The sequence below is a fragment of the Oncorhynchus keta genome, chromosome 29 (genome assembly GCF_023373465.1).
Source record: "Oncorhynchus keta strain PuntledgeMale-10-30-2019 chromosome 29, Oket_V2, whole genome shotgun sequence".
Classification (NCBI taxonomy): Eukaryota; Metazoa; Chordata; class Actinopteri; order Salmoniformes; family Salmonidae; genus Oncorhynchus; species Oncorhynchus keta.
The window spans coordinates 44028303-44053815 of record NC_068449.1 but is presented as its reverse complement, the minus strand read 5'-3'; the positions used below and the strand labels follow the sequence as shown (position 1 = coordinate 44053815).

The 25513-nt window shown below is 42.5% G+C and overlaps 2 protein-coding genes across 13 annotated transcripts in view; one reads left to right on the top strand and one right to left on the bottom strand.

Moving 5' to 3' along the window:
• LOC118362944 (N-acyl-aromatic-L-amino acid amidohydrolase (carboxylate-forming) B-like) overlaps nt 1–15205 on the top strand; it is a 76848-nt gene extending 61643 nt beyond the window's left edge. Inside the window, exons 1-8 of one of the 10 annotated variants that reach the window (XM_052486603.1) lie at nt 4998–5459; nt 6901–7127; nt 7846–8041; nt 9304–9397; nt 9544–9651; nt 11428–11543; nt 14339–14708; nt 14781–14918. In XM_052486603.1, coding sequence (XP_052342563.1) covers nt 5196–5459; nt 6901–7127; nt 7846–8041; nt 9304–9397; nt 9544–9651; nt 11428–11543; nt 14339–14708; nt 14781–14788 — 1383 coding nt within the window. In that variant the 5' untranslated portion in view covers nt 4998–5195 and the 3' untranslated portion in view covers nt 14789–14918. Of the gene's footprint in view, nt 1–4997; nt 5460–5520; nt 5860–6897; nt 7128–7845; nt 8042–9303; nt 9398–9543; nt 9652–11427; nt 11544–14338 lie in introns of those variants that run through there. The other 9 variants (XM_052486602.1, XM_052486608.1, XM_052486611.1 and 6 more) reach the window with 9 other exon arrangements.
• Nucleotides 15206–15870: 665 nt separating this feature from the next.
• On the bottom strand, nt 15871–25202 carry LOC118362942 (claudin domain-containing protein 1-like). 3 transcript variants are annotated; one of them, XM_035743678.2, is made up of 5 exons: nt 24980–25202; nt 23901–24477; nt 23308–23415; nt 20651–20788; nt 15871–19356 (listed from the first exon to the last, which is right to left on the bottom strand). In XM_035743678.2, the coding sequence occupies exons 2-5, from the start codon at nt 24184–24186 to the stop codon at nt 19136–19138; spliced, it is 753 nt and encodes a 250-aa protein (XP_035599571.1). In that variant the 5' UTR covers nt 24187–24477; nt 24980–25202; the 3' UTR covers nt 15871–19135. The 3 variants fall into 3 exon arrangements, with proteins under 3 accessions (XP_035599571.1, XP_035599572.1, XP_035599573.1); XM_035743679.2 differs by having other exon boundaries at nt 23901–24456; XM_035743680.2 differs by lacking the exon at nt 20651–20788.
• Between the last annotated feature and the right edge of the window lie 311 nt (nt 25203–25513).

Genomic DNA, 25513 nt, shown 5'->3' with positions numbered 1-25513 from the left:
TCTCCAAATCAGGGCTGCAGGCAAACACGTGGGGAGCAGGCATTTGCCAGTGTGGCTGAAGTGACTTTACTCAGCAGGCTAGGAGAACTAACGCAGCAGGTTAGGAGATCTAACGCAGCAGGTTAGGAGAATGAGGTTAAGGTTAGGAAAAGGGTTACTATGTTCCGTCTTAGCTGAAATGCTACAGTTGTCCCCAACTCGACATCTACATGGGGCTATACTCCATCAAGCCACAACTGTAGAAGCCATCAGTTCCGAGAAACCATCAGTATCTTAACACCCCAAGATTTTGGGGTGTTAGACTGGCTTGCCTTGCCATGTGATTAGTCAACTAATGCACAATTAGTAGCCTATGTCTTTCTCATCAGAGTGCTGCAGGTTGTGTGTGTGTGAGGCACTGTCCGCAACTGCAGCGCTCTCTAGAGGGTGGTTGGGTCAGCCCAACGCATCATCGGAGACACACTGCCTGTCCTCCGGGACATCTACAGCACCCGGTGTCACAGGAAGGTCAATAAGTTCATCAAGGACCTCAGCCACCAGAGACACGGCCTGTTCACTGAGTCACCCACGGCACGGCCTGTTCACCCCGCTACCATCTAGAAGGAGGAGACAGTACTGGTACGTCAAAGCTGGAACTGCGAGACTGAAAAACAGCTTCTATCGCCCAGTACCCTGCCCTGAACCTTGGTCACTGTCACTAGCCGGCTACCACCCTGTACATTAGAGACTGTTTTGCCCTACGTACATAGAGTCATTGAACACTGGTCACTTGAATAATGTCTACATAGTGTTTTACCACTGTTTTCCAGTCATGGCTGATCCTATATAACTGCTGCTGTAAACACCTTTTCTATTCATTTACTGTCTACACCTTGTAGAGTCCATGCCCCAACGAATTGAGGCTGTTGTGAGGGCAAAAGGGGGTGCAACTCAATATTAGGAAGTTGTTCCTAATGTTATGTACACTCTGTGTATACACATACAGGCACAGACACATGGATGCACAAATACAATAACATACGCACTATACACATACACACACATGGATTTTGTGTAGATATGTGGCACAAGAGTAGTGGCCAGAGGGCACACACTTAATGTGTTGTGCCCTCAGGCCACATATTTTTCATCTGAGCCTAGAGGAAAGTCTTTGTCCTCAGGCCTGGAGGGAAGCCAAAGTGATTCCGTTACTCAAGAGTGGTAAAGTGGCCTTCACTGGTTCTAACAGCAGACCTATAAGCTTGTTGCCAGCTCTTAGCAAACTGTTGGAAAATATTGTGTTTGACCAAAACAATGATATTTCTCTGTAAACAAATGAACAACAGACTTTCAGCATGCTTATAGAGAAGTGCACTCAACATGTACTGCACTGACACAAATGACTGATGATTGGTTAAAATAAATTGATAAGAAGAAGATTGTGGGAGCTGTACTGATAGATTTCAGTGCAGCTTTTGATATTATTGACCATAACCTGTTGTTGAAAAAACTTATGTGCTATGGTTTCTCAACTTTGCCATAATGTGGATTCAGAGCTACAGTTGAAGTCGGAAGTTTACATACACTTATGTTGGAGTCATTAAAACTTGTTTTTCAACCACTCCACAAATTTCTTGTTAACAAACTATAGTTTTGGCAAGATGGTTAGGACATTTACTTTGTGCATGGCACAAGTATTTTTCCAACAAATGTTTACAGACAGATTATTTCACTTAAATTCACTGTATCACAATTCAAGTGGTCAGAAGTTTACATACACTAAGTTGACTGTGACTTTAAACAGCTTGGAAAAATCCAGAAAATGATGTCATGGCATTAGAAGCTTCTGATAGGCTAACTGACATAATTTGAGTCAATTGGAGGTGTACCTGTGAATGTATTTCAAGGCCTACCTTCAAACTCAGTGCCTCTTTGCTTGACATCATGGGAAAATCAAAATAAATCAACCAAGACCTCCACAAGTCTGGTTCATCCTTGGGAGCAATTTCCAAATGCCTGAAGGTACCACATTCATCTGTACAAACAATAGCACGCAAGTATAAACACCATGGGACCACGCAGAAGTCATACTGCTCAGGAAGGAGACGCATTCTGTCTCCTAGAGATGGACGTACTTTGGTGCAAAAAATGCAAATGAATTCCAGAACAACAACAAAGGACCTTGTGAAGATGCTGGAGGAAACAGGTACAAAAGTATCTATATCCACAGTAAAAAGAGTCCTATATCGACATAACCTGAAAGGCCGCTCAGCAAGGAAGAAGCCATTGCTCCAAAAACCTCCATAAAAAAAAGCCAGTCTACAGTTTGCAACTGTCCATGGGAACAAAGATGGTACTTTTCGGAGAAATGTCCTCTGGTCTGATGAAACACAAATAGAACTGTTTGGCCATAATGACCATCGTTATCTTCAGAGGAGAAATGGGGAGGCTTGCAAGCCGAAGAACACCATCCCACCTGTGAAGCACGGGGGTAGCAGCAACAGGTTGTGGGGGTGCTTTGCTGCAGGAGGGACTGGTGCACTTCACAAAATAGATGACATCACGAGGCAGGAAAATGATGTGGATATATTGAAGTAACATCTCAAGACATCAGCCAGGAAGTTAAAGCATGGTCGCAAATGGGTCTTCCAAATGGACAATGACCCCAAGCATACTTCTAAAGTTGTGGCAAAAAGTCTTAAGGACAACCAAGTCAAGGTATTGGAGTGGCCATCACAAAGCCCTGACCTCAATCCTATAGAACATTTGTGGGCAGAACTGAAAGCGTGTGCGAGCAAGGAGGCCTACAAACCTGACTCAGTTACATCAGCTCTGTCAGGAGGAATGGTCCAAAATTCACCCAACTTATTGTAGGAAGGTTGTGGAAGGCTACCTGCAACAATTGACCCAAGTTAATGAATTTAAAGGCAATTCTACCAAATACTAATTGAGTGTATGTACACTTCTGACCCACTGGGAATGTGATGAAAGAAATACAAGCTGAAATAAATCATTCTCTCTACTATTATTCTGACATTTCCCATTCTTAAAATAAAGTGGTGATCCTAACTGACCTAATACAGGGAATTATTACTAGGATTAAATGTTTGGAATTGTGAAAATCTGAGTTTAAATGTATTTAGCTAAGGTGTATGTAGACTTCCGACTTCAACTGTATCTATGTAATAGAACTCAAGGGGTTTTCTTTATTGGAAGCTTCTCCAATGTCAAACATGTAAAGTGTGGTGTACTGCAGGGCAGCTCTCTAGGCCCTCTACTCTTTTCTATTTTGAGCAATGACCTGCCACTGGCATTAAACAAAGCATGTGTGTCCATGTATGCTGATGATTCAACCATATGTGCATCAGCAACCCAAGCTAATGAAGTCACTGAAATCCTTAATAAAGAGTTGCAGTCTGTTTTGGAATGGATGGCCAGTAATAAGCTGGTCCTGAACATCTCTAAAACTAAGAGCATTGTATTTGGTACAAATCATTCCTTAAGTGGTAGACCTCAGCTGAATCTGGTAATGAATGGTGTGAACAAGTTGAGGAGACTAAATTACTTGACGTTATCTTAGATTGTAAACTGTCATGGTCAAAACATATAGATTCAATGGTTGTAAAGATGGGGAGAGGTCCAGCTGTAATAAAGACATGCTCTGCTTTTTTGACACCGCACTCCAAAAAGCAAGTTCTGCAGGCTCTAGTTTTGTCAAATCTTGATTAGTGTCCAGTCGTGGGATCCTAGTAAAATACCAAATACCAAATTTTACCAAGTTTTGTAATGTAATGAAATGTTTTAATTGTATATATTGTATATTCCAGACTCTGAAATGGCTCCTTCTGATATTTCTTTCTTTTTACTTTTTTGATTATGTGTGTATTTCTTTGTATTGCTAGGTATTATTTCTGCGCTGTTGGAGCTAGAGTCATGAGCATATCGCTGCACCTGAGATAACATCTGCAAATCTGTGTATGCGACCAATAAACGTTGATTTGTGTTTGTGTGTGTCCAGACCAATTTGATTCACGGAAATCACATGCCGGCCAGGCATGACGCACATCTACAAAGAAAGCAGAAGGCTTTCCATGGGGCAACCAAAGTTTCAATGGGGCAACCACACTTCTTCACTTTCCATAGGACAACCGCAGAATAAGAGGAAGAAGAGGAAGAAATCTCCACCACTCGGGTACATGTGGTGCCACCCTCAGCTCCTAATCTCTCCTGTCCTGTTTGAGTCTTATGTGTGATTGACTAACCCAACAGGATTAGTGGGCTAATTACAGCTTCTGGAGGAAGAGTGAGAGAGAGGGGACAAAAGGAAGATAGAAAAGGAGGACAAAACAGGCAAAGAGGGAAGGCAATGAGGAAGAAAATGAAGAAAGCGTTAGAGGTACAGCACACCCACTTTAGAATGCTATTATTTGACACAGGGAAAGTATATGTTTTGGTAGCACTTTATTGTACGGTACAGACATTACGAAGTATTTACTCAAAATTACACTAAAAAGGTAATTACACAGTAACAACCTATGAATTACAAGCACCACTAGACACCAATTGTGTTGCTAAAGATATGTTGATTGCTGAATTTGCATTTTGCTCTGGGACCGTTTTCGTCCAAGAAACTGCTCTTTCTCATCCATTCCTTCCTTTCCCGTACCCCCCCACAAACCTTCTCTTTCTCGTCCATCCCATCCTTTCCCCCACCCCCCACAAACTTTTTCTTTCTCGTCCATCCCTTCCTTTCCCCCACCCCCCACAAACCTTCTTTCTCATCCATCCCTTCCTTTCGAGAACCCCCCACAAACCTTCTCTTTCTCGTCCATCCTTTCCTTTCCCCCATCCCCCACAAACCTTCTCTTTCTCGTCCATCCTTTCCTTTCCCACACCCCCCACAAACCTTCTCTTTCTCGTCCATCGCTTCCTTTCCCCCACACCCCCACAAACCTTCTTTCTCATCCATACCTTCCTTTCCTCCACCCCCCACAAACCTTGCACCTAACAACTTATGAAAAATGTATGAATGATGGCTAAGATCACAACCAATGTCTTACCTCTCTCTTTCTCTATCTCTCAGCACTTTGTACTGCAGTGGTTTGGGACAAGCAGAGGGAGCTCCTATTACATCATAAATGTTGCTAACTGAAATCTGATCTGAAAGTTACTTTAACGGGAAGGAGGCACCAGAAAGAGAAGGGAGGGATAGATCAATGAAAGTTCAGTCTGTGAAAATTGGGGGTTTGCGCTTGTTTGTATGTGTGTGTGTGGTGTGTCTGGTGTGTGTGTGTGTCAGGTCTTTCTTGCCTCTGGCATTGAAAGGTCCTGGTGTAGGTTACAGATTGGAAATTTGGCTCACACGTGTGCCGGCTAGTAAAAATGGTCAAAGGTTGCTGACTGCTCAGCATGACTTGGTCAGACAGGACCAGGGAGACTGTAGTCCCAGCCAGGGAAGGAACTTTCACCTACACCGCAAGGTAAGACTGCTAGCCTTAGACTTATCTGAGTGGCTGGAAAACACATACTGGCATATCAGCTGTTCCATATCCTGCTAGCCTGTTTCTCTGGAATGTTGATTTCCCCTGCTTTCTGGCACAGTGAAGACAAACAAAGTGGGTCTGTTTATATGACAGAGTGTTAAAGTTCAGGACACGTTATTGTGATGAGGTGAGGTTGGATCCAGGTGCAGAGAAGAGACCAGACGAGGGATCAGTGGTTAAGGATGAACATAAATACTTTACTGATTAACAGTAGCCGCAGGATCACACTTGAAAAAACACCCCACTAAGTCCTGAAAACTCACTCAGGAAACAAACGCACAGGTTAACCATTCAAGCCTCTGCAAAGGACAACGGAAAACACACCAGTAAGATTTGGGTATGTCATTCTAGGAGAAAATTGGGGGAAAAAAGGGTCGGACCCTTAAACCAAATCAAATCAAAGCAAATCAAATGTATTTGTCACATACACATGGTTAGCAGATGTTAATGCGAGTGTAGCGAAATGCTTGTGCTTCTAGTTCCGACAATGCAGTAATAACCCACAAGTAATCTAACTAACAATTCCAAAACTACTGTCTTATACACAGTGTAAGGGAATAAAGAATATGTACATAAAGATATATGAATGAGTGATGGTACAGAGCAGCATAGGCAAGATACAGTAGATGGTATCGAGTACAGTATATACATATGAGATAAGTATGTAAACAAAGTGGCATAGTTAAAGTGGCTAGTGATACATATATTACATAAGGATGCAGTAGATGATATAGAGTACAGTATATACGTATGCATATGAGATGAATAATGTAGGGTATGTAAACATTATATTAGGTAGCATTGTTTAAAGTGGCTAGTGATATATTTTACATCATTTCCCATCAATTCCAAATATTAAAGTGGCTGGAGTTGAGTCAGTGTCAGTGTGTTGGCAGCAGCCACTCAATGTTAGTGGTGGCTGTTTAACAGTCTGATGGCCTTGAGATAGAAGCTGTGAACAGGGAGTACAGGAGAAGGCTCAGAACGCACCCTTGTGGGGCCCCAGTGTTGAGGATCAGCGGGGTGGAGATGTTGTTGCCTACCCTCACCACCTGGGGGCGGACCATCAGGAAGTTCAGTACCCAGTTGCACAGGGCGGGGTCGAGACCCAGTGTCTCTAACACTCTAATTGTTTTATATTTTTGACATGGTTTTTTTTGTTGACATTTTTTGACAGGAAATGCAGCTCCGTCTCAGGCTCTGCTGTTGTGCAGTGGTTGCACAGCCTTTCCTCTACAGGGAGCCAGGTTTTCCTGTGTCTACCCTTCTCAATGGCAAGGCTGTACTCACTGAGCTGTGCTCTCTCTCTCTCTCTCTCTCTCTCTCTCTCTCTCTCTCTCTCTCTCTCCCTCGCTCCCTCTGTCCCTCTGTCCAGCAGATGGAGCCAGTCTCTCTCCCAGCGCTCTCCCGAGTTGCCATCTGCGGCGGTACCCATGGCAACGAGATGTCGGGCGTGTACCTGGTGAGGGAGCTGCAGAGGCAGAAGCTGGAGAAGGCAGTGTCAGCGACCTTGACCACGGTCATATCCAACCCACGTGCCGTCCAAGTGTGCAAAAGATACACCGACATGGACCTCAACCGCTGTTTCACTGACGCCATACTCAGGTAAACGTTGCCATAAGCACAAATGAAACTGTACATGCAATCAGTGTGATCCATAAAGGGATTGTTCACCTCATCTACAAATGTACAAGTATGGACCTGTCGGAAAATGTACTATTCAGGTGTGAACTGTATGAATCAGAACTGAGATCTTACCACTATGTAAAGAAGCCAATAATTACACAATGCGTTGTGAGCATACACAATATAGCATTCACAATATAGCATACACAATATAGCATACACAATATAGCTTTAATGTGATATATCCCTCCACCGTGGAGTCCGTTAATTAATAATGTGGTCATGGCAACATTTCCAGATAACTTTGGATATTGTTTTGGAACATTCTGAATCCTGGCCTGGTATGTACCTGGCCACCAAGGCCACTACCTATCTGAACAGTCTATTCCAGTGTTTGCATAAATGACACTATATCATAATTCATATTCATTCTTGGTACTTAATTGATACTCCATATTTACTCAACCCTACAGAGCTAAGGGATGGCATTCCAAAGAGTTGGTGGCATTTACTTCCTCATCTCAGTCTCTCACCAGAAAAGATGAGTAGTTTGCATTCTGCCATGCCAAGGCGATGCACCTATCTTCGTGTATGTACACTCGTTCACTCTCTCTTTCTCCCTCTCCCACTCTCTCTTTCTCTGTCTCCCTTCTCTCTTACTCTCTCTATATCCATCCCCCTCTCGTTCCCTCCCTAGTTCACCTGTGACGGACGCCACCCCGTATGAGGTGAGGCGAGCCCAGGAGCTGAACACACTGCTTGGGCCCAAGGGCAACTTGGGGGCCATGGACCTGGTGTGTGACCTCCACAACACCACAGCCAACATGGGCCTCAGCCTCATCTCCTACTCTGTCCAAGACTGGGTCATCATGCACATCTATAGACAAATCCAGGTGACCACAGGTTCAGTTCAATCCAATGAAATAAAGGAAAAAAATGAAGGACAAGGGAAACTGATCCAAGACCTGAACTTTGAAACAACGTCCCCTTGTCCTTAGTACTGCTAGCCCCGCAATGTGGGCCATCAAATATGCTCTCTAGGGTCAAAAGTGTATCTTATTCTGTTTTGGTGTGAGAGCATTAGATTAAAAGGGAATAAAGATGGGTCTGTTTTAAAGGGGAAGTGGATGGTTCATGGAAACAGGAAGTTTCAGTACAACTTATAAATGCCGACAGATCATTTGTTCCCTCAATGTGATGGGATCTGATGGGATACCCTTTAATGCGCAAATATTGATATATTAACCATCATGTCTAAGTAAAATTGGAGTCACACGGTGACATGGTGTGTGGTCCTCCCACTACCACTCGGAAAACGAGGCAGTTTTTTAGGTTACAGATGAAATAAATGATGATGAACTTCACAGGTTGGTGAATGATGATCGATACTTGACAGCCATTGGACAAAATAAAATATTCTCGCTCTTATCCATAATAATCTCATAATGTAGACTAGCCTACAGTTTGTATCTGTACCTACGAGCTGTTGTGCAGTGCTGTTGGCGCGAGCCCAAGTGCCGAGAACAGAGTAGGTACATTTGCTATTTTACAGAAGGTTTTGTCACAAAACCTAGAGTTGAAAATGTGATGGAAACACATTGCGAAAAAGTAAAACTTGTCTGCGCTATGTCATCACACACTGATTTTTATCTGTAACAAGTCTGTTTGGTGGGAAATTGGTGTAACCGATGTCAAATGGCTAGCTAGTTAGCGGTGGTGCGCGCTAATAGCGTTTCAATAGGTGACGCCACTCGCTCTGAGACCATGAAGCAGTTGTTCCCCTTGCTATGCAAGGGCCGCGGCTTTTGTGGAGTGATGGGTAACGATGCTTCGAGGGTGGCTGGTTCGAGCCCAGGTAGGGGCGAGGAGAAGGACGGAAGCTAAACTGTTACATTGGCATAGTTTCTTTATGCAGATTTTATAATATTCGAATGACAATCTGTTGCCAATTGGATGGAAATGTAGCTACAAATACAATGCTGGTTGGACTTTAATAATCTGATTGGAGTGTATAATTTCAACATGACTCGATTGCTGTCTTAAAGGGGAAGTGCATGCACCATCTGACCCAGTTTCTATGAGGAGAAGGGCTTCATCTGACTACTATAATCTGGGTTCTACTGGAGTGTAAAGAGTTCATCTGTTGTGTTCTCAGAGGAAGATAACCTCAGCGCCCGTGAGGTTTATCCTGCTGGATCTACCCCTAGCTGATGTCTACTCTCAGGACTCCCTGGGCAAGCATGGCTTCTGTAAGTGTTGGTGCTCGTGCGTGTGTTGTGTGTTCATTGGAAACACACCATGCAATCTTCTTCCTGTCATAAGAAACCCGTGTATTTTCAGTATGTTTTCCCATTTACATGACAAATGTATTCATTCTGATGCTGTCACTCCACAGCGATAGAGGTGGGACCTCAACCCCATGGTGTGGTCAGAGCCGACATCTTCAACATCATGAAGGAGGCGGTCGACCAGACACTAGATTGGGTCCAGTGCTTCAACTCAGGTACTTGAACTCCCATCAACGGTAAACATTGCTGACCCCTCACATCCTCTACACACAGAATACACAACCCTCGATCATCACGACCAAGTCTACTGCCTTGGTCAACAACAAGAATAGCATGAACATAATTCATACCTACAAGCATCGAGCTCCCCTGTACCAGGAACAGATACAATGGGATTTTCTTCATGCACATGGGCCTACCATTCAACACTGTGTTGTTGGTCTTCACTGCATTTATGGTTATTGTATTTTGAGTATTTTTTCCTGTCTTGTGTTCTGTAACTGTCCTGTGCTCTTTTATATTATGTATATGTACAGTACCAGTCAAAGGTTTGGACATACCTACTCATTCAAGGGTTTTTCTTCATTTTTACTATTTTCTACATTGTAGAATAATAGTGAAGACATCAAAACTATGAAATAACACATATGGAATCATGTAGTAACCACAAAAGTGTTAAACAAATCAAAATATATTTGAGATTTGAGATTCTTCAAAGTAGCCACCCTTTGCCTTGATGACAGCTTTGCACACTCTTGGCATTCTCTCAACCAGCTTCACGAGGTCGTCACCTGGAATGCATTTCAATTAACAGGTGTGCCTTGTTATAAGATCATTTGTGGAATTTCTTTCCTTCTTAATGCGTTTGAGCCAATCAGTTGTGTTGTGACAAGGTAGGGGTGGTATACAGAAAATAGCCCTATTTGGTAAAATACAAAGTACATATTATGGCAAGAACAGCTCAAATAAGAAAAGAGAAAGAACAGTCTCCCACAGGAAAGGAAGACCCAGAGTTACCTCTGCTGCAGAGTACAAGTTCATTCGAGTTAACTGCACCTCAGATTGCAGCCCAAATAAATGCTTCATGGAGTTCAAGTAACAGACACATCTCAACATCAACTGTTCAGAGGAGACTGTGTGAATCAGGACTTCGTGGTCGAATTGCTGCAAAGAAATCACTACTAAAGGACACCAATAAGAAGAAGAGACTCGGTGGGCTAAGAAACATGAGCAATGGACATTAGACCGGTGGAAATCTGTCCTTTGGTCTGATGAATCCAAATGTGAGATTTTTGGGTCCAACCGCCGTGTCTTTGTGAGACGCAGAGTAAGTGAACGTATGATCTCCGAATGTGTGGTTCCCACTGTGAAGCATGGAGGAGGAGGTGTGATGGTATGGGGGTGCTTTGCTGGTGACACTGTCACTTATTTATTTAGAATTCAAGGAACACTTAACCAGCATGGCCACCACAGCATTCTGCAGCGATACGCCATCCCATCTGGTTTGCACTTAGTGGGACTATTATTGTTTTTTCAACAGGACAATGAACCAAAACAAACCTCCAGGCTGTGTAAGGGCAGTTTGACCAAGAAGGAGAGTGTTGGAGTGCTGCATCAGGTAACCTGTCCTCCACAATCACCTGACCTCAACCCAATTGAGATGGTTTGGGATGAGTTAGACTGCAGAGTGAAGGAAAAGCAGCCAACAAGTGCTCAGCATATGTGGGAACTCCTTCAAGACTGTTGGAAAAGCATTCCTCATGAAGCTGGTTGAGAGAATGCCAAGAGTGTGCAAAGCTGTCATCAAGGCAAAGGGTTGCTACTTTGAAGAAACCAAAATATAAAATATATGTTTCGATTTGTTTAACACTTTTTTTTGGTTTCTACATGATTCCATATCAAGACAAGTTCCCCTTCAAGAGAAATGACATTTTAGATTCTATTCTAGTCATTAACCAATTACAAACCTTCTCTCATCTTATCTCTACCAGGAAGTGCCTTTGAAGGTGGCGAGGTGGACGATGTGTACACCTTTGTGAAGAGTGTATACTACCCAAGAGACCCAGAGACCAATCAAATCACTGCTGCCATACATCCCCAAGTACAGGTTCAGGAACATTCTGCACTTGTATATAATTGAATCTTAATTAACTGCAGTCGGTTAAAGTCCTGTACATGAACCCTTTAATGCATAGCTGCGGGAAGTAGGGGTGCCTGGGGTGCTGCAGCACCCTCTGATAAATTGAAATAATTCAACCATAATTTGGCAACCAACAACAAATATATAATACACCTGTCTGGACAGACAAATTACATTTATTCAAAATACTAAATCAGAGAGCATAATTTAGCTACAGACGATAACGAGCTTCTAAAAAATGGAGCTGTGGATTACGTTTTATCACAAGCACTTACAGTTGGTAGGTATGCAATTTGGGCAGCATGCGAGCCAGGTATAAAACAACTTTTTGAGTTGTGGCCATACTGTAGATATAATCCATAGAAGGATTTTGGAACCTCTAACCATGGCACTTTGACTGTTAAACTCTAGCAATGACTGCCAGTCCTGACATGAATGGGAATTGTCATCATTGTATTATATTTCTATGGTTGGTTACAGCTGCCAGTTTGCCTTTCACAATTTTCAAAATACAATTTTGAGAAAAACATTAGGTCGAACCGTTCGAAAAGGAATGCCCACTGTTGAAAAATTCCTAACAACGTTTGAGTGATTCTGAGTGAACAGCACTGTTTTTCAAAGTATCTTATCTTGAGAAATTGGCACGAGCTCATCGGCCATCACCAGTGAGTAGCCTCTGCTTCATATTCATATTTGGGTGAATCAGTGTCACTGGGAAGTTTATTTTGTAGCCTATACTATATACCGTATACAGTATACTAGATATTAGGGTTTCCGATTATGATAATTTTGCGCTGGACAAGTAATTGGGAAGATTTTTCATTTATCGGACATTTAAGAAATGTACCGGTCCTTCATATGCATTGGGTGCTTAATGCATTAGATCGTCCCCCCACGCAGCCAGCGCCATCAATAAACAATGGATAGTGGCCAAATGAGCCACATTACATGTCCTTAAAAACAGCCTATAACAAATGACAAAAACACTATTCCTTGTGTTTCCATTTTTAGAAAAATGCTAAACTTTATAGCATGTTGTTTTGTTGGTTTTAACTTATCTTAAACAATAATTGTTCATCTGTCGGAGATTTGTGCACTAAACACATCAGAGCATTGCATAGGCTTAAGTGTTCACTGCATGATATAATATTTTAAAAAGCTAGTGTTAACCTTCACAGTAGTTTTGAACAGTCTATATTGCAGAAATGACCAAGAAAGGCTAGTTCCTACCGTACTCAACACATGACAGCAATAGGCTAATGATATTTATTTGACAAAAGGCTAGTGCCTACCGTACTCAACACATGACAGCAATAGGCTAATGATATTTATTTGACAAAAGGCTAGTGCCTACCGTACTCAACACATGACAGCAATAGGCTAATGATATTTATTTGACAAAAGGCTAGTGCCTACCGTACTCAACACATGACAGCAATAGGCTAATGATATTTATTTGACAAAAGGCTAGTGCCTACCCTACTCAACACATGACAGCAATAGGCTAATGATATTTATTTGACAAAAGGCTAGTGCCTACCGTACTCAACACATGACAGCAATAGGCTAATGATATTTATTTGACAAAAGGCTAGTGCCTACCGTACTCAACACATGACAGCAATAGGCTAATGATATTTATTTGACAAAAGGCTAGTGCCTACCCTACTCAACACATGACAGCAATAGGCTAATGATATTTATTTGACAAAAGGCTAGTGCCTACCCTACTCAACACATGACAGCAATAGGCTAATGATATTTATTTGACAAAAGGCTAGTGCCTACCCTACTCAACACATGACAGCAATAGGCTAATGATATTTATTTGACAAAAGCTAGTGCCTACCCTACTCAACACATGACAGCAATAGGCTAATGATATTTATTTGACAAAAGGCTAGTGCCTACCCTACTCAACACATGACAGCAATAGGCTAATGATATTTATTTGACAAAAGGCTAGTGCCTACCCTACTCAACACATGACAGCAATAGGCTAATGATATTTATTTGACAAAAAGCTAGTGCCTACCCTACTCAACACATGACAGCAATAGGCTAATGATATTTATTTGACAAAAAGCTAGTGCCTACCGTACTCAACACATGACAGCAATAGGCTAATGATATTTATTTGACAAAAGGCTTACTTATAACATATCTTTCACTAAATACTGAGCACGTAATTAAAAAGACAGATCAAACTTAATTTAGCCAACATAAATGTCTCAACAGAATGAAACAAAACACATTTATCATATTTTAAAGAACTGGTTTAGATTAATAAATAAGCCTACAATAATAACAATCATATACAATAATGATAAAATAAATTCTTATAAAAATGAAAAAAAAAAGTATAAAGTTCCAAAATTGAATACCTGAATAGCGTGTTACACAGGTAGCCTGAATTTGGACATTTGTGGGGAATTAAAGACATATTCTGCTAATGTATTCTATCATGAAAATGATTTAGAATTGCATAAAATGCGTTTATAAAATACTTTTTTTTCAGACCCTGCTAAAAAATAGCCCCATGTGTAGACATCCTAAAACTGTGATTACAGGTGCATGAAATGCTTTATTAAGAAGGGGATCCCCCCCCCCACCTCAAAATATCTTCCCACAATGGTACATAGGCCTGTAGGGAATTATTTAAATGTAACGCTGTGAACTTCAGGACACTGCCATACACCCACAATGACAGGTAGGCTGACGGGGTACAACGTTATTTACGTATTTAACTGATTCCCCCTCAGGAGACTGAAAAGATTCGGCATGGGTCCTCAGATCCTCAAAAGGTTTACAGCTGCACCATTGAGAGCATCCTGACGGGTTGCATCACTGCCTGGTATGGCAACAGCTCGGGCTCCGACCGCAAGGCAGTACAGAGGGTAGGGCGTACGGCCCAGTACATCACCGGGGCCAAGCTTCCTGCCATCCAGGAACTCTATACTATGCGGTGTCAGAGAAAGTCCCTAAAAATGATCAAAGACTCCAGCCACCCTAGTCGTAGCCTGTTCTCTCTGTTACCACACGGCAAGCGGTACCGGAGCGCCAAGTCTTCCAAACAGCTTCTACCCCCAAGCCATAAGACTCCTGAACAGCTAATCAAACAGTTAGCAATTGGTTAGTGAAAATCAGCATAGACCTAGCCATTATCTAAATGCAAAGCATGCTGATGTGAATCTTTCTCTCCAGGACCGTGACTTCTGCCTCCTCCATCCGGGAGATCCCATGTTCCTGATGTTTTCTGGGGAGATAGTGAAGTACGAAGGGGAAGAAGTCCTCCATCCCTTCTTTGTGAACGAGTGTGCATACTATGAGAAGAGTATTGCCTTCCACCTGGCACGAAAGATGACAGTCACTATACCCCCCTTGCAAGTGAAGAGAGATTGATGAAGGGAGAGGGGGAGGAAAAGAGAGAATTTAAAGAGTGGGATAATTACAGGGAAAACACACTGAACCTTAAGAAGCACTAACTAGTCTAACCTCATTTTCAATTGATTTTGAATTCCATTGTTTTTTATCATCACCAAATAACCTCAGGCATACCTGTATGTGACATTATGCAGTTCAATGCAATAATCTAGTATGTCAATTAAACATTTACATTTTTTGTTTAATTTGTTGTCTTCATAGTGATGTAATGTTGCATTGCACTCTTCCATTTAATCTTGTGTTTTCTAGGTACAGACGACACCTTTGAGATAGTTTAATGCAGGAAAAGTTTACAACGGTATGAATGCAGAATGACGTCGTGCAGAAAGGAGCTCTAGTTTGCCAGGAAGTTGGATGATTGATAGGTGGTTGTAGAATGGATCTCGGTAGGCATCGTCAGAGATGGTGTCGCAGCATTGAGAGGAACCCTGGATGATTAAAGGAGCTTAATGGTTTGCCACTGCAAAGGGCATTGTTGAAAGGGCATTATGGTTCAGGATGGTTGATGGGAAGTGACGGTTCGGGAGGATGACTGCTCTGTCGTCAAGGTATCGTCAGATGAAGACTGAATGTTTGGGGTGGGAGTCCCGGAGGCATCTTCTTCTTGGTGCAGAGTTAATGTATCCTGGGGGAAAAAAACAAGAAGAGCAGAGAGGGGAGGAGACGGGGGTGGTGAAGGGATGCGAAATGCTACAGATCACAAATATATACAGCCATTGATTGGCGAATGAAGTAAATTGGTTTCAGGTGTGGTCTTTCCTCCTGAACTTGAGATGTGTGTAACATAACACCATTTAATGATCTAAAAGACACTCCCACACACATACAATATTAACACTCAGACAGGAGGTCAGCATAGGTGAACTTTATTCTTATGGAAACAGGTATGTAGTGTGCTTTAGGTATAGTCACATAAAAACGCTTACAAAAGCCACAAGTTGTTTCAAAACATTTAGACACCCTTCATAAAATGGTGTCCCAGTAAACAATATCTGTTGAGTGCTCATTTACCAAGTGTACTTGGGAGTTAGTGCCAGTTGTCTTGTCATTGGTAGTTTCAAGCTGGCTTCAAACACTGTAGGCTTCAGAAAAGCTAAGTACTGGAGCTACATTTACTTCAACATAACCAAACAAAATATCACGAGCATCAAATCAAATCAAATGTTATTTGTCACATACACATGGTTAGCAGATGTTAATGCGAGTGTAGCGAAATGCTTGTGCTTCTAGTTCCGGCAATGCAGTGATAACCAACAAGTAATCTAACTAACAATTCCAAAACTACTGTCTTATACACAGTGTAAGGGGATAAGGAATATGTACATAAGGATATATGAATGAGTGATGGTACAGGGCAGCATACAGTAGATGGTATCGAGTACAGTATATACATATGAGATGAGTGTGTAGACAAAGTAAACAAAGTGACATAGTTAAAGTGGCTAGTGATACATGTATTACATAAGGATGCAGTCGATGATATAGAGTACAGTATATACGTATGCATATGAGATGAATAATATAGGGTAAGTAACATTATATAAGGTAGCATTGTTTAAAGTGGCTAGTGATATATTTACATCATTTCCATCAATTCCCATTATTAAAGTGGCTGGAGTTGGGTCAGTGTCAATGACAGTGTGTTGGCAGCAGCCACTCAATGTTAGTGGTGGCTGTTTAACAGTCTGATGGCCTTGAGATAGAAGCTGTTTTTCAGTCTCTCGGTCCCAGCTTTGATGCACCTGTACTGACCTCGCCTTCTGGATGATAGCGGGGTGAACAGGCAGTGGCTCAGGTGGTTGATGTCCTTGATGATCTTTATGGCCTTCCTGTAAAATCGGGTGGTGTAGGTGTCCTGGAGGGCAGGTAGTTTGCTCCCGGTGATGCGTTGTGCAGTCCTCACTACCCTCTGGAGAGCCTTACGGTTGAGGGCGGAGCAGTTGCCGTACCAGGCGGTGATACAGCCCGCCAGGATGCTCTCGATTGTGCATCTGTAGAAGTTTGTGAGTGCTTTTGGTGACAAGCCGAATTTCTTCAGCCTCCTGAGGTTGAAGAGGCGCTGCTGCGCCTTCTTCACGACGCTGTCAGTGTGAGTGGACTAATTCAGTTTGTCTGTGATGTGTATGCCGAGGAACTTAAAACTTGCTACCCTCTCCACTACTGTTCCATCGATGTGGATAGGGGGGTGTTCCCTCTGCTGTTTCCTGAAGTCCACAATCATCAAGAGGAAGATCAAACCACAGGTTAGCTATAGTGGCGTCAAAACAACCCAGGATAACATGTCTTTAGATTCAAATAAATGTCAATAAATATGGATGACAATGGGAAAGAAGTGGTTACATTCCAAAAGGTGACATTCAATCAACATATGACACAAAATTAAACTGAACATTCTCATCAGCTGAAATAAAAAAAGGGAAATGTAAACAAACGGGGTCAAAAGTCACTACAACGCTCTATAGATAACATAATACAAAACTTCAAAAGCAACAAACTATTTGGTTTAGGAAAACCTAGAAAAAGAAAGGCTAGGATTGCAAAAAGTGTTCATTCATAAATGGTAGAGATGGCAACAGAAGCAAAGGCAAAATATCCAATCGTTGTTAACTTGAATTCTAAAAAGACTCGTTAAAAGATTCACCCACAAACAGGCTTCAAGAAAAACAAACGCACTTCACCTTCTCATAATCAACCACAGGTGTTGTTAAACATTATACACATACAGTACGTGCGGCTGGGGACAAATTCACCTTAAAAGTAAAATCAAATTAAACACTTGCCTCTACGACAGTGAGAAGCTCTTAGGGTATGTTTATACAGGCGATGTCTCGTTTCAGGTTAGATTGGCTAGTGTGAGCTGTCGAACAGTTGTGCTTAAGGTGGAGAGATTGTTTAGGCCACCCCCGTGGGGTGGAGTTAAGGTGTCGAAGGTTTAGTCACCCTCAAATCTGTCAATCAGGTATAGTAATGGGGAAGATTGTCACGACGACGACAATGTAAAGGCGTAGTTGTTACAGAGTGAATCACTGGGCTACCCTGTGCTCTTCATGCCTCGTCCTGGCGAGGCCAGTGTGCAGACTTTTGTCCCAAGCCCAGCACTAAATCACTTGAGTTGTGTTCAGTGGGGCACAACGTTATGGCGCCTTCAGATACTCTGACATGACGAGTAAGAAACGTCAGCTCTAATGATCACATTTCTATTTGCAATGTTTCAGTACGTTGCAACCCTCTGAACGTGACCCAGATTCTACTTACAAACAGGACGGTTAACAGACGCAAACACACATAGGCCTTTCAAGAGCAGAGGAGTATCCTAGGAAGCAAGCTAAAACTACTCAGGGTTTTCCAAAATGAACCAACCGTCTTTATTATTATTTTTTTATTCTCATGAATGCTGACTTCGGTGTGCTTATCAATGTGCTTATCAATGCACAAGCACTTTCTACCCACTCCTATCAATATTTATTTATTTATTAAATTATACAAGTGTTACATCGAGTGACGCTTAAAACGCATTCTGTCATTACTAAATGTGTAAATATTTTTTTTACACAAACATTTAATCAAATTAAAATATAGATTTTTTTTTAAAATATTGAATCATTCGTCTTCCTCAAATGAAAGGGATGATGACGCAATCTTTGTTCGAGAGGTATCGGATTTCATTGGTCCTCAACTCACGACTAAGTAATTTTATTCAGGGTAAGTGGAGTTAGCTGCAAGTTAGCCTGCCCTGGAGCAGGTTAGTTCTGATGGATTCATTGCCATAGAAATGTACTTGGCTAAAAGGTGAGCCACTTTCGTATGACTGGGGCCCCGAATTGAACTCGGAGTTGACCAAAGTCACCTTGCTAATTACTCAAACCTGCTTCGTAGGATACCCCTCAGGAGTATAGATCATGGTTGTGTAGACTGCCATTTAGGATTAGCTTAGGGTCACATTCAGTTAAACATGCCGTTTGTAAAATGTTTAGAAACGTAGCCATTTCATAGAAACAATCTCATCTTCTACAAATTGGAGTCTGCATGTTACTGGAAACACTTCACGTCTTCCATTTCAAAACTTTATGCTCTTACTGAGTGCAACCCTGACGTATAAAAGAAACCCAGTCTGTTTAGGCCACCCGGTAGGCCGTCATGCGGGTGTAGTTCTGGCGGTGGCTCCGGGCGGCCCACAGGAAGAGGGCGGCCGCCATCATCTCCAGTGGCGAGGAGATGAGGGCCAGGTACAGGGACCAGCCCAGGGAGCCGTCCACACCGTCGGGAAGCACCGAGACCCTGTGGAGGAGGTCCATGCCAGCCAGGAAGCAGCACACTGTGCCCAGGGAACACAGACCTGGATGGGAAAGACAACAATGAATGCAACTTTATTGTTCATTTTACTTCATTGAAAACCCTTCTGCTTTGGCAAAATGTTCATGTATATTTCATGCCAATAAAGCACCATTGAATTTCATTGAGAGAAATCGAGATGTGGTAGGCGGCATGAATCATGAATGACTTAGTTTTCATTCATACCTTTACATGTTGTTGGGTGTAAAGTTTGTGTTCGTGTGTGGTGGGAAGGTTAAAGGTACTAGGGGGCAGTATTTTCATTTTTTGGAGAAAAAAAACGCTCCCGTTTCAAACGGGATATTTTGTCAGGACAAGATGCTAGAATATGCATATAATTGACAGCTTTGGATAGAAAACATTCTAACGTTTCCAAAACTGTAAAGATATTGTCTGTGAGTATAATTGAACTGATGTTGCAGGCGAAAGCCTGAGAAAAATCCAATCCGGAAGTGCCCCAGGTTTTGAAAGCGCTGCGTTCCAATGAGTCCCTATTGAGCTGTGAATGTGCCATCAACGAGCTTACGCTTTCTACGTATTCCCCAAGGTGTCTACAGCATTGTGACGTAGTTTACACATTTATGTTGAAGAATAGCCGTAGGCGGCTGGCTACATTGCGTAAGTGGTCACATGGTGGCTCCGAGAGAGATTCTCGCGTAAAATACAGAGGTAGCCATTACTCCAATCGGTCCTACTGAAAAACGAATTGTCCCGACTGATATATCGAATAGGTATTAGAAAAACACCTTGAGGATTGATTATAAACAACTTTTGCCATGTTTCTGTCGATATTATGGAGCTAATTTTGAATATTTTTCGGCATTGTCGTGACCGTAATTTCCGGGCGATTTCTTAGCCAAACGCGAAGAACAAAAGGAGCTAATCTTTTGGGAAAAAATGAACTATCTACCTGGGAGTCTCGTGAGTGAAAACATCCGAAGTTCATCAAAGGTAAATGATTTAATTTTCTGATTTTCGTGACAAGGTTGCCTACTGCTAGCAAGGAATAATGCTATGCTAGTCTATGATAAACTTACACAAGTGCTTGTCTAGCGTTGGCTGTAAAGCATATTTTGAAAATCTGAGATGACAGGGTGATTAACAAAAGGCTAAGCTGTGTTCCAATATATTTCACTTGTGATTTTCATGAATAGGAAGATTTTCTAGGAAGATTTATGTCCGTTGCATTATGCTAATTAGTGTCAGGCGATGATTACGCTCCCGGACCCAGGTTTGAGAGTCACAAGAAGTTTTAAGGGAGTTGAGAGGCACTGTGATTATCCATGCAGTTCTCAAACCTGCCAGCAGGTGGAGCACTCCAACACCCAGGGTTGGGGTGATGCTGCGGCAGAGGCAGGCGCAAACGCCGATGAGGCCGCTGAGGATAACAAAGGCTAGGGACACCAGAGGCAGCAGGAACTGGCACCTCCACAGGTCTGCTCAGACACAGAGAAACCAACTTAGAAATGTCAGAAAAGTGCAGTACAAATAAAGTTATTTTTTTTGTTTCGTAGGCGGATAAACAATATCTGAAGAAAGAGCTTTATAATGCTTATTATGAATTTATTATGAATGCGTGGCTGTGTGTGTCTCTGTGTATGTTTGCCCTTAGAGAGAAAGGGAAAGAGAAGAGGTCACGATTGTCAGTAACAATAAGAAACAACAGTGGAAATGACCACATTTCCAAACCTAATTTCTATAAATCATAAGCTTTGTTTGAACCAAGGTTATTACAGTAAATGAAGAAAAAAACGAAATCAGGATTTTTTCCCCCCATAAACTGAAGTAAAATCATTAACAAACCTGTTTGAATAACACAAATGTTTAGTTTTAAAAATCGAACAGGGTTTTCAAGCTTCTGAATCTGGCGGGCCACACAGATTGGGTTTGAGTGGTAAGGTTCAAGCAACCGACTGTAGACGAAAGTCCAGGAGTGAAGTCGGCAGAGGTGCAACTGCAGAACTGGGGTTTCAAATCAAAATGATATTTGAGACCTCTCCAACTAATTAATTGTTAACGTTAAGCCTATGTTTTCTGTTTGTGAGGGTGATATGGGGGTTTAGAAAAATTTGTTTAAACATTTATAAAGAAAACAAAATATGCATAAACAATAGTGGCTATGTTGACACTGCCATCATGTTGATCTGATCTTGCTGTTTGAAAACCACTAATGTCACAGATGCACCTCCCCAGACTTCCCTGAATTTAAGCAAAATTCATAAAATTCTCGGGCTTAACTTCCCATGGAAAGTTTCCGGGCCCTTTGCAACCCTAGTGATAGTGCTAGTGGTGTGGGGGCTGTGCTTTGGCAAAGTGGGTGGGGTTATATCCTTCCTGTTTGGCTCTGTCTGGGGGTGTCCTCGGATGGGGCCACAGTGTCTCCTGTCCTCTCCTGTCTCAGCCTCCAGTATTTATGCTGCAGTAGTTTGTGTTGGGGGGCTAGGGTCAGTTTGTTATATCTGGAGTACTTCTCCTGTCCTATTCGGTGTCCTGTGTGAATCTAAGTGTGCGTTCTCTAATTCTCTCCTTCTTTCTTTCTCTCTCTCGGAGGACCTGAGCCCTAGGACCATGCCCCAGGACTACCTGACATGATGACTCCTTGCTGTCCCCAGTCCACCTGGCCATGCTGCTGCTCCAGTTTCATCTGACCTGAGCCCTAGGACCATGCCCCAGGACTACCTGACATGATGACTCCTTGCTATCCCCAGTCCACCTGGCCATGCTGCTGCTCCAGTTTCAACTGTTCTGCCTTACTATTATTCGACCATGCTGGTCATTTATGAACATTTGAACATCTTGGCCATGTTATGTTATAATCTCCACCCGGCACAGCCAGAAGAGGACGGGCCACCCCACATATGCTCTCTCTAATTCTCTCTTTCTTTCTCTCTCTCTCTCGGAGGACCTGAGCCCTAGGACCGTGCCCCAGGACTACCTGACATGATGACTCCTTGCTGTCCCCGGTCCACCTGACTGTGCTGCTGCTCCAGTTTCAACTGTTCTGCCTTGTTATTATTCGACCATGCTGGTCATTTATGAACATTTGAACATCTTGGCCATGTTCTGTTATAATCTCCACCCGGCACAGCCAGAAGAGGACGGGCCACCCCACATAGCCTGGTTCCTCTCTAGGTTTCTTCCTAGGTTTTGACCTTTCTAGGGAGTTTTTCCTAGCCACCGTGCTTCTACACCTGCATTGCTTGCTGTTTGGGGTTTTAGGCTGGGTTTCTGTACAGCACTTTGAGATATCAGCTGATGTACGAAGGGCTATATAAATAAATTTGATTTGATTTGATTTGGTGATACAGCCCCACAGGATTCTCTTAATTGTGCATCTGTAAACATTTGTGAGGGATTTAGGTGAGGAGCCAAATTTAGGTGACAAGCTGTTGCGCCTTCTTCACCACAATGTCTGTATTGGGTGGACTATTTCAGCATGTCTGTGATGTGTACACCGAGGAACTTAAAACTTTCCACCTTCTCCACTACTGTGCCGTCGATGTGGATAGGGGGTGCTGAGTTATATAGGCAGGTTTGTGCCTTTCCAAATCATGCCCAATCAATAGAATTTACCACAGGTGGACTCCAATCAAGTTGTAGAAACATCTCAAGGATGATCAATGGAAACAGGATGCACCTGAGCTCAATTTCAAGTCTCGTAGCAAAGGGTCTGAATTCTTATGCAAATATGGTATTTCTGTTTTTTATTTTAATACATTTGCAAAAATACAGTTTTCGCTTTGTTATTATTGGGTATTGTGTGTAGATTGCTGAGGATTTTTAATTATTTTTTTTACATTTTAGAACAAGGCTGTAACCTAACAACATTTGGAAAAAGTCAAGGGGTCTGAATACTTTCCAAAGGCTCTGTGTGTGTGTGTGTGTGTGTGTGTGTGTGTGTGTGCGTGCGTGCGTGCGTGCGTGCGTGAGTGCGTGCGTGCAAGGCAAGACTCACATGTCCGAAGCAGGTCCTCCCCAGTGTTGTGATTCCCCGGTTCTTTGTACTTGGGTAAAAACTGCTGAGGCAGAGTAAAGCTCACACACTGTGTCACCATCTTAGGATCTGAGAGAACAAGAGACAGACATTCAATCTGATGTGGGTTGTCGACATTGCAGCTTTTAAAGGAAATGTTCACATGTTCGCATTCACGGTTAAACACTGCAGATGTCCTCTCCATCAGAAATTGCCTTTAAAAAGCTACATTGTCGACAACCTGCAATCATATTGAACCCAAAACTCAATGGCAGTAAGCACCAAATATTTATACTAATAGCAAACCCAGTGTTGCTCCTGTGTGGGTATCAGAAAAAAGGAGGCTTTGCTTTATAATTCAATATTAGCATGGTGTATAACACTGATGGGCACAGAGCTGTATAACTGGTGCACCTGTGTATCCAGCACACCCTTTCCGTACCAACACCTGCAATGAATGCTGTAATATATATAATATATTTACATATATTCAATATAATATATGCCATTTAGCTTTAAATCAATGCAACTCAGTCGTGTTCGGTGACCCGCTCTAGTGTCTTCTAGGTTCTTACCAGGCTCTTTGAACCAGTGCGACTGGCCGGGCGCCTGCACACACCTCCACCACAGCCCCAGTGTGCCGTTGAGGCGGAACAGAGTGTCGCTGTAAGCCTTTTCATCAAACTCCCCGTTGATGAAGTCCTCGCGCAGCTCCGAAGCGTTGCTGGCCTCATGGTTGCCGGGCGGACTTCGGTACTGGTACCAGTGCTGTGTTCCCACGGCAACGGAGAGATAGACTGTGGCCAGCAGACTCAGAACAGAGCCAATGACCAGGGCCGTAGCGTAGCGGTTATCCACCATGGTTTGCAATTCAAGAGTGTCTGTTTGTGGGTAAAAATGATTTTACTCTTACTGCATTTGTTAGTGTGTCGACTCGTGCCCTATGAAGGGAAGTTGAAAAGTAGGGGATAAGGGCAGTCACTATAAGACATCAGCTAGTGAGTGAGCACTAAACAGCCTTGCAGTAATGTCCTTAACACTGACAGTGCAGTTCCTGAGCATGATGGTTGTTTCAGTGCTTCCCAGCCTGTGCCTTCCTTATAGTCCAGGTCCTCACAACCCCACCATTCACTGCTTTGAAGGAGAACAAATCTGAAGAAAATGTATTGCAAACTGTCATTCAACTACATTTTAATTCAGATCTTAGACTGGCACATTTTGGCTCTGATAGTAAGATCGTGTAACGTTAGTTAAAAAAGCAGCAAAGCACAGACGAAAGGGGGTCAGCTAACTGTCATTATTTTGTTAAGGCGAATGCAAATAAGCATATGGTATTAATTATTAAGTAATGACATGCATCTAACTAGCTCACTAAACAGAAAACTATGACCCTGCTATGAGAAAATAATCAAAGTGGCAAGAATGACACATATTGCCTTTTTTCTACCGACTGTCATCAAACGCTTATAACGCTAGCTAGCTAACTGCTGCAAAACCGCCACGAGAGTGGCATGTTTCTTGAAAAAATATACATTTGTTGTGAATGAACAAAGCCACCATGCATTTAAATCGATCAATGTAATGGCTTTCAGATTAATTTAAACGATAATAACGTTTACAGCAAATACTATAAACATGAAGCTATTCAACTCACGCGATAGCGTTCCTTTTCCGTAAGATTGAGGAGTTTCCACTAGTTACCACAGCGACAGAGTCAGAATTGGCTATGGTAAAGATTCATGAAAACAAAACATTTATTTTGGGTCTGAATTTAATGTTAGGCATACGGTTGGCAGTGTGGTTAGGTTTAAAATAAGATTGTATGAATATTGTAGAAATAGAGGTGTTTATGACTTTGTGGCCGTGGTAACTATTGAGGGGTGTGGCTATTTTTGTTGTCCAAGCATCATCATCAGACAGCGTCTTGTGTAACACTACCATGTGGGCTTTGTAGTTTTTGGCTACACATTCGCCTTTCAATACACTGAGGTGGTTCTATGAATGGCGAACGAATGGTGTCTATTTGTAGGCACTAACACAGCCATAGCTCGATTCGTTTTTGGAAAAACACCGAAAGTAATATCTGTGGTTAACACAGGAATTCAGGCCCCTAGGTGGCGCAGTGGTCTAACGCACTGCATCTCAGTGCAAGAGGTGTCACAATAGTGTCTGGTTCGAATCCAGGCTA

What these genes read in the sequence shown, in the direction of transcription:
- LOC118362942 (XM_035743678.2), bottom strand. Translation starts at nt 24,186, where the DNA reads ATGGTGGATAACCGCTACGCTACGGCCCTGGTCATTGGCTCTGTTCTG. An exon ending in GCACTGGTTCAAAGAGCCTG is followed by an intron (nt 23,416 to 23,900) that starts GTAAGAACCTAG and finishes TTGTTCTCTCAG; the next exon opens with ATCCTAAGATGGTGACACAG. An exon ending in GGAGGACCTGCTTCGGACAT is followed by an intron (nt 20,789 to 23,307) that starts GTGAGTCTTGCC and finishes GTGTCTGAGCAG; the next exon opens with ACCTGTGGAGGTGCCAGTTC.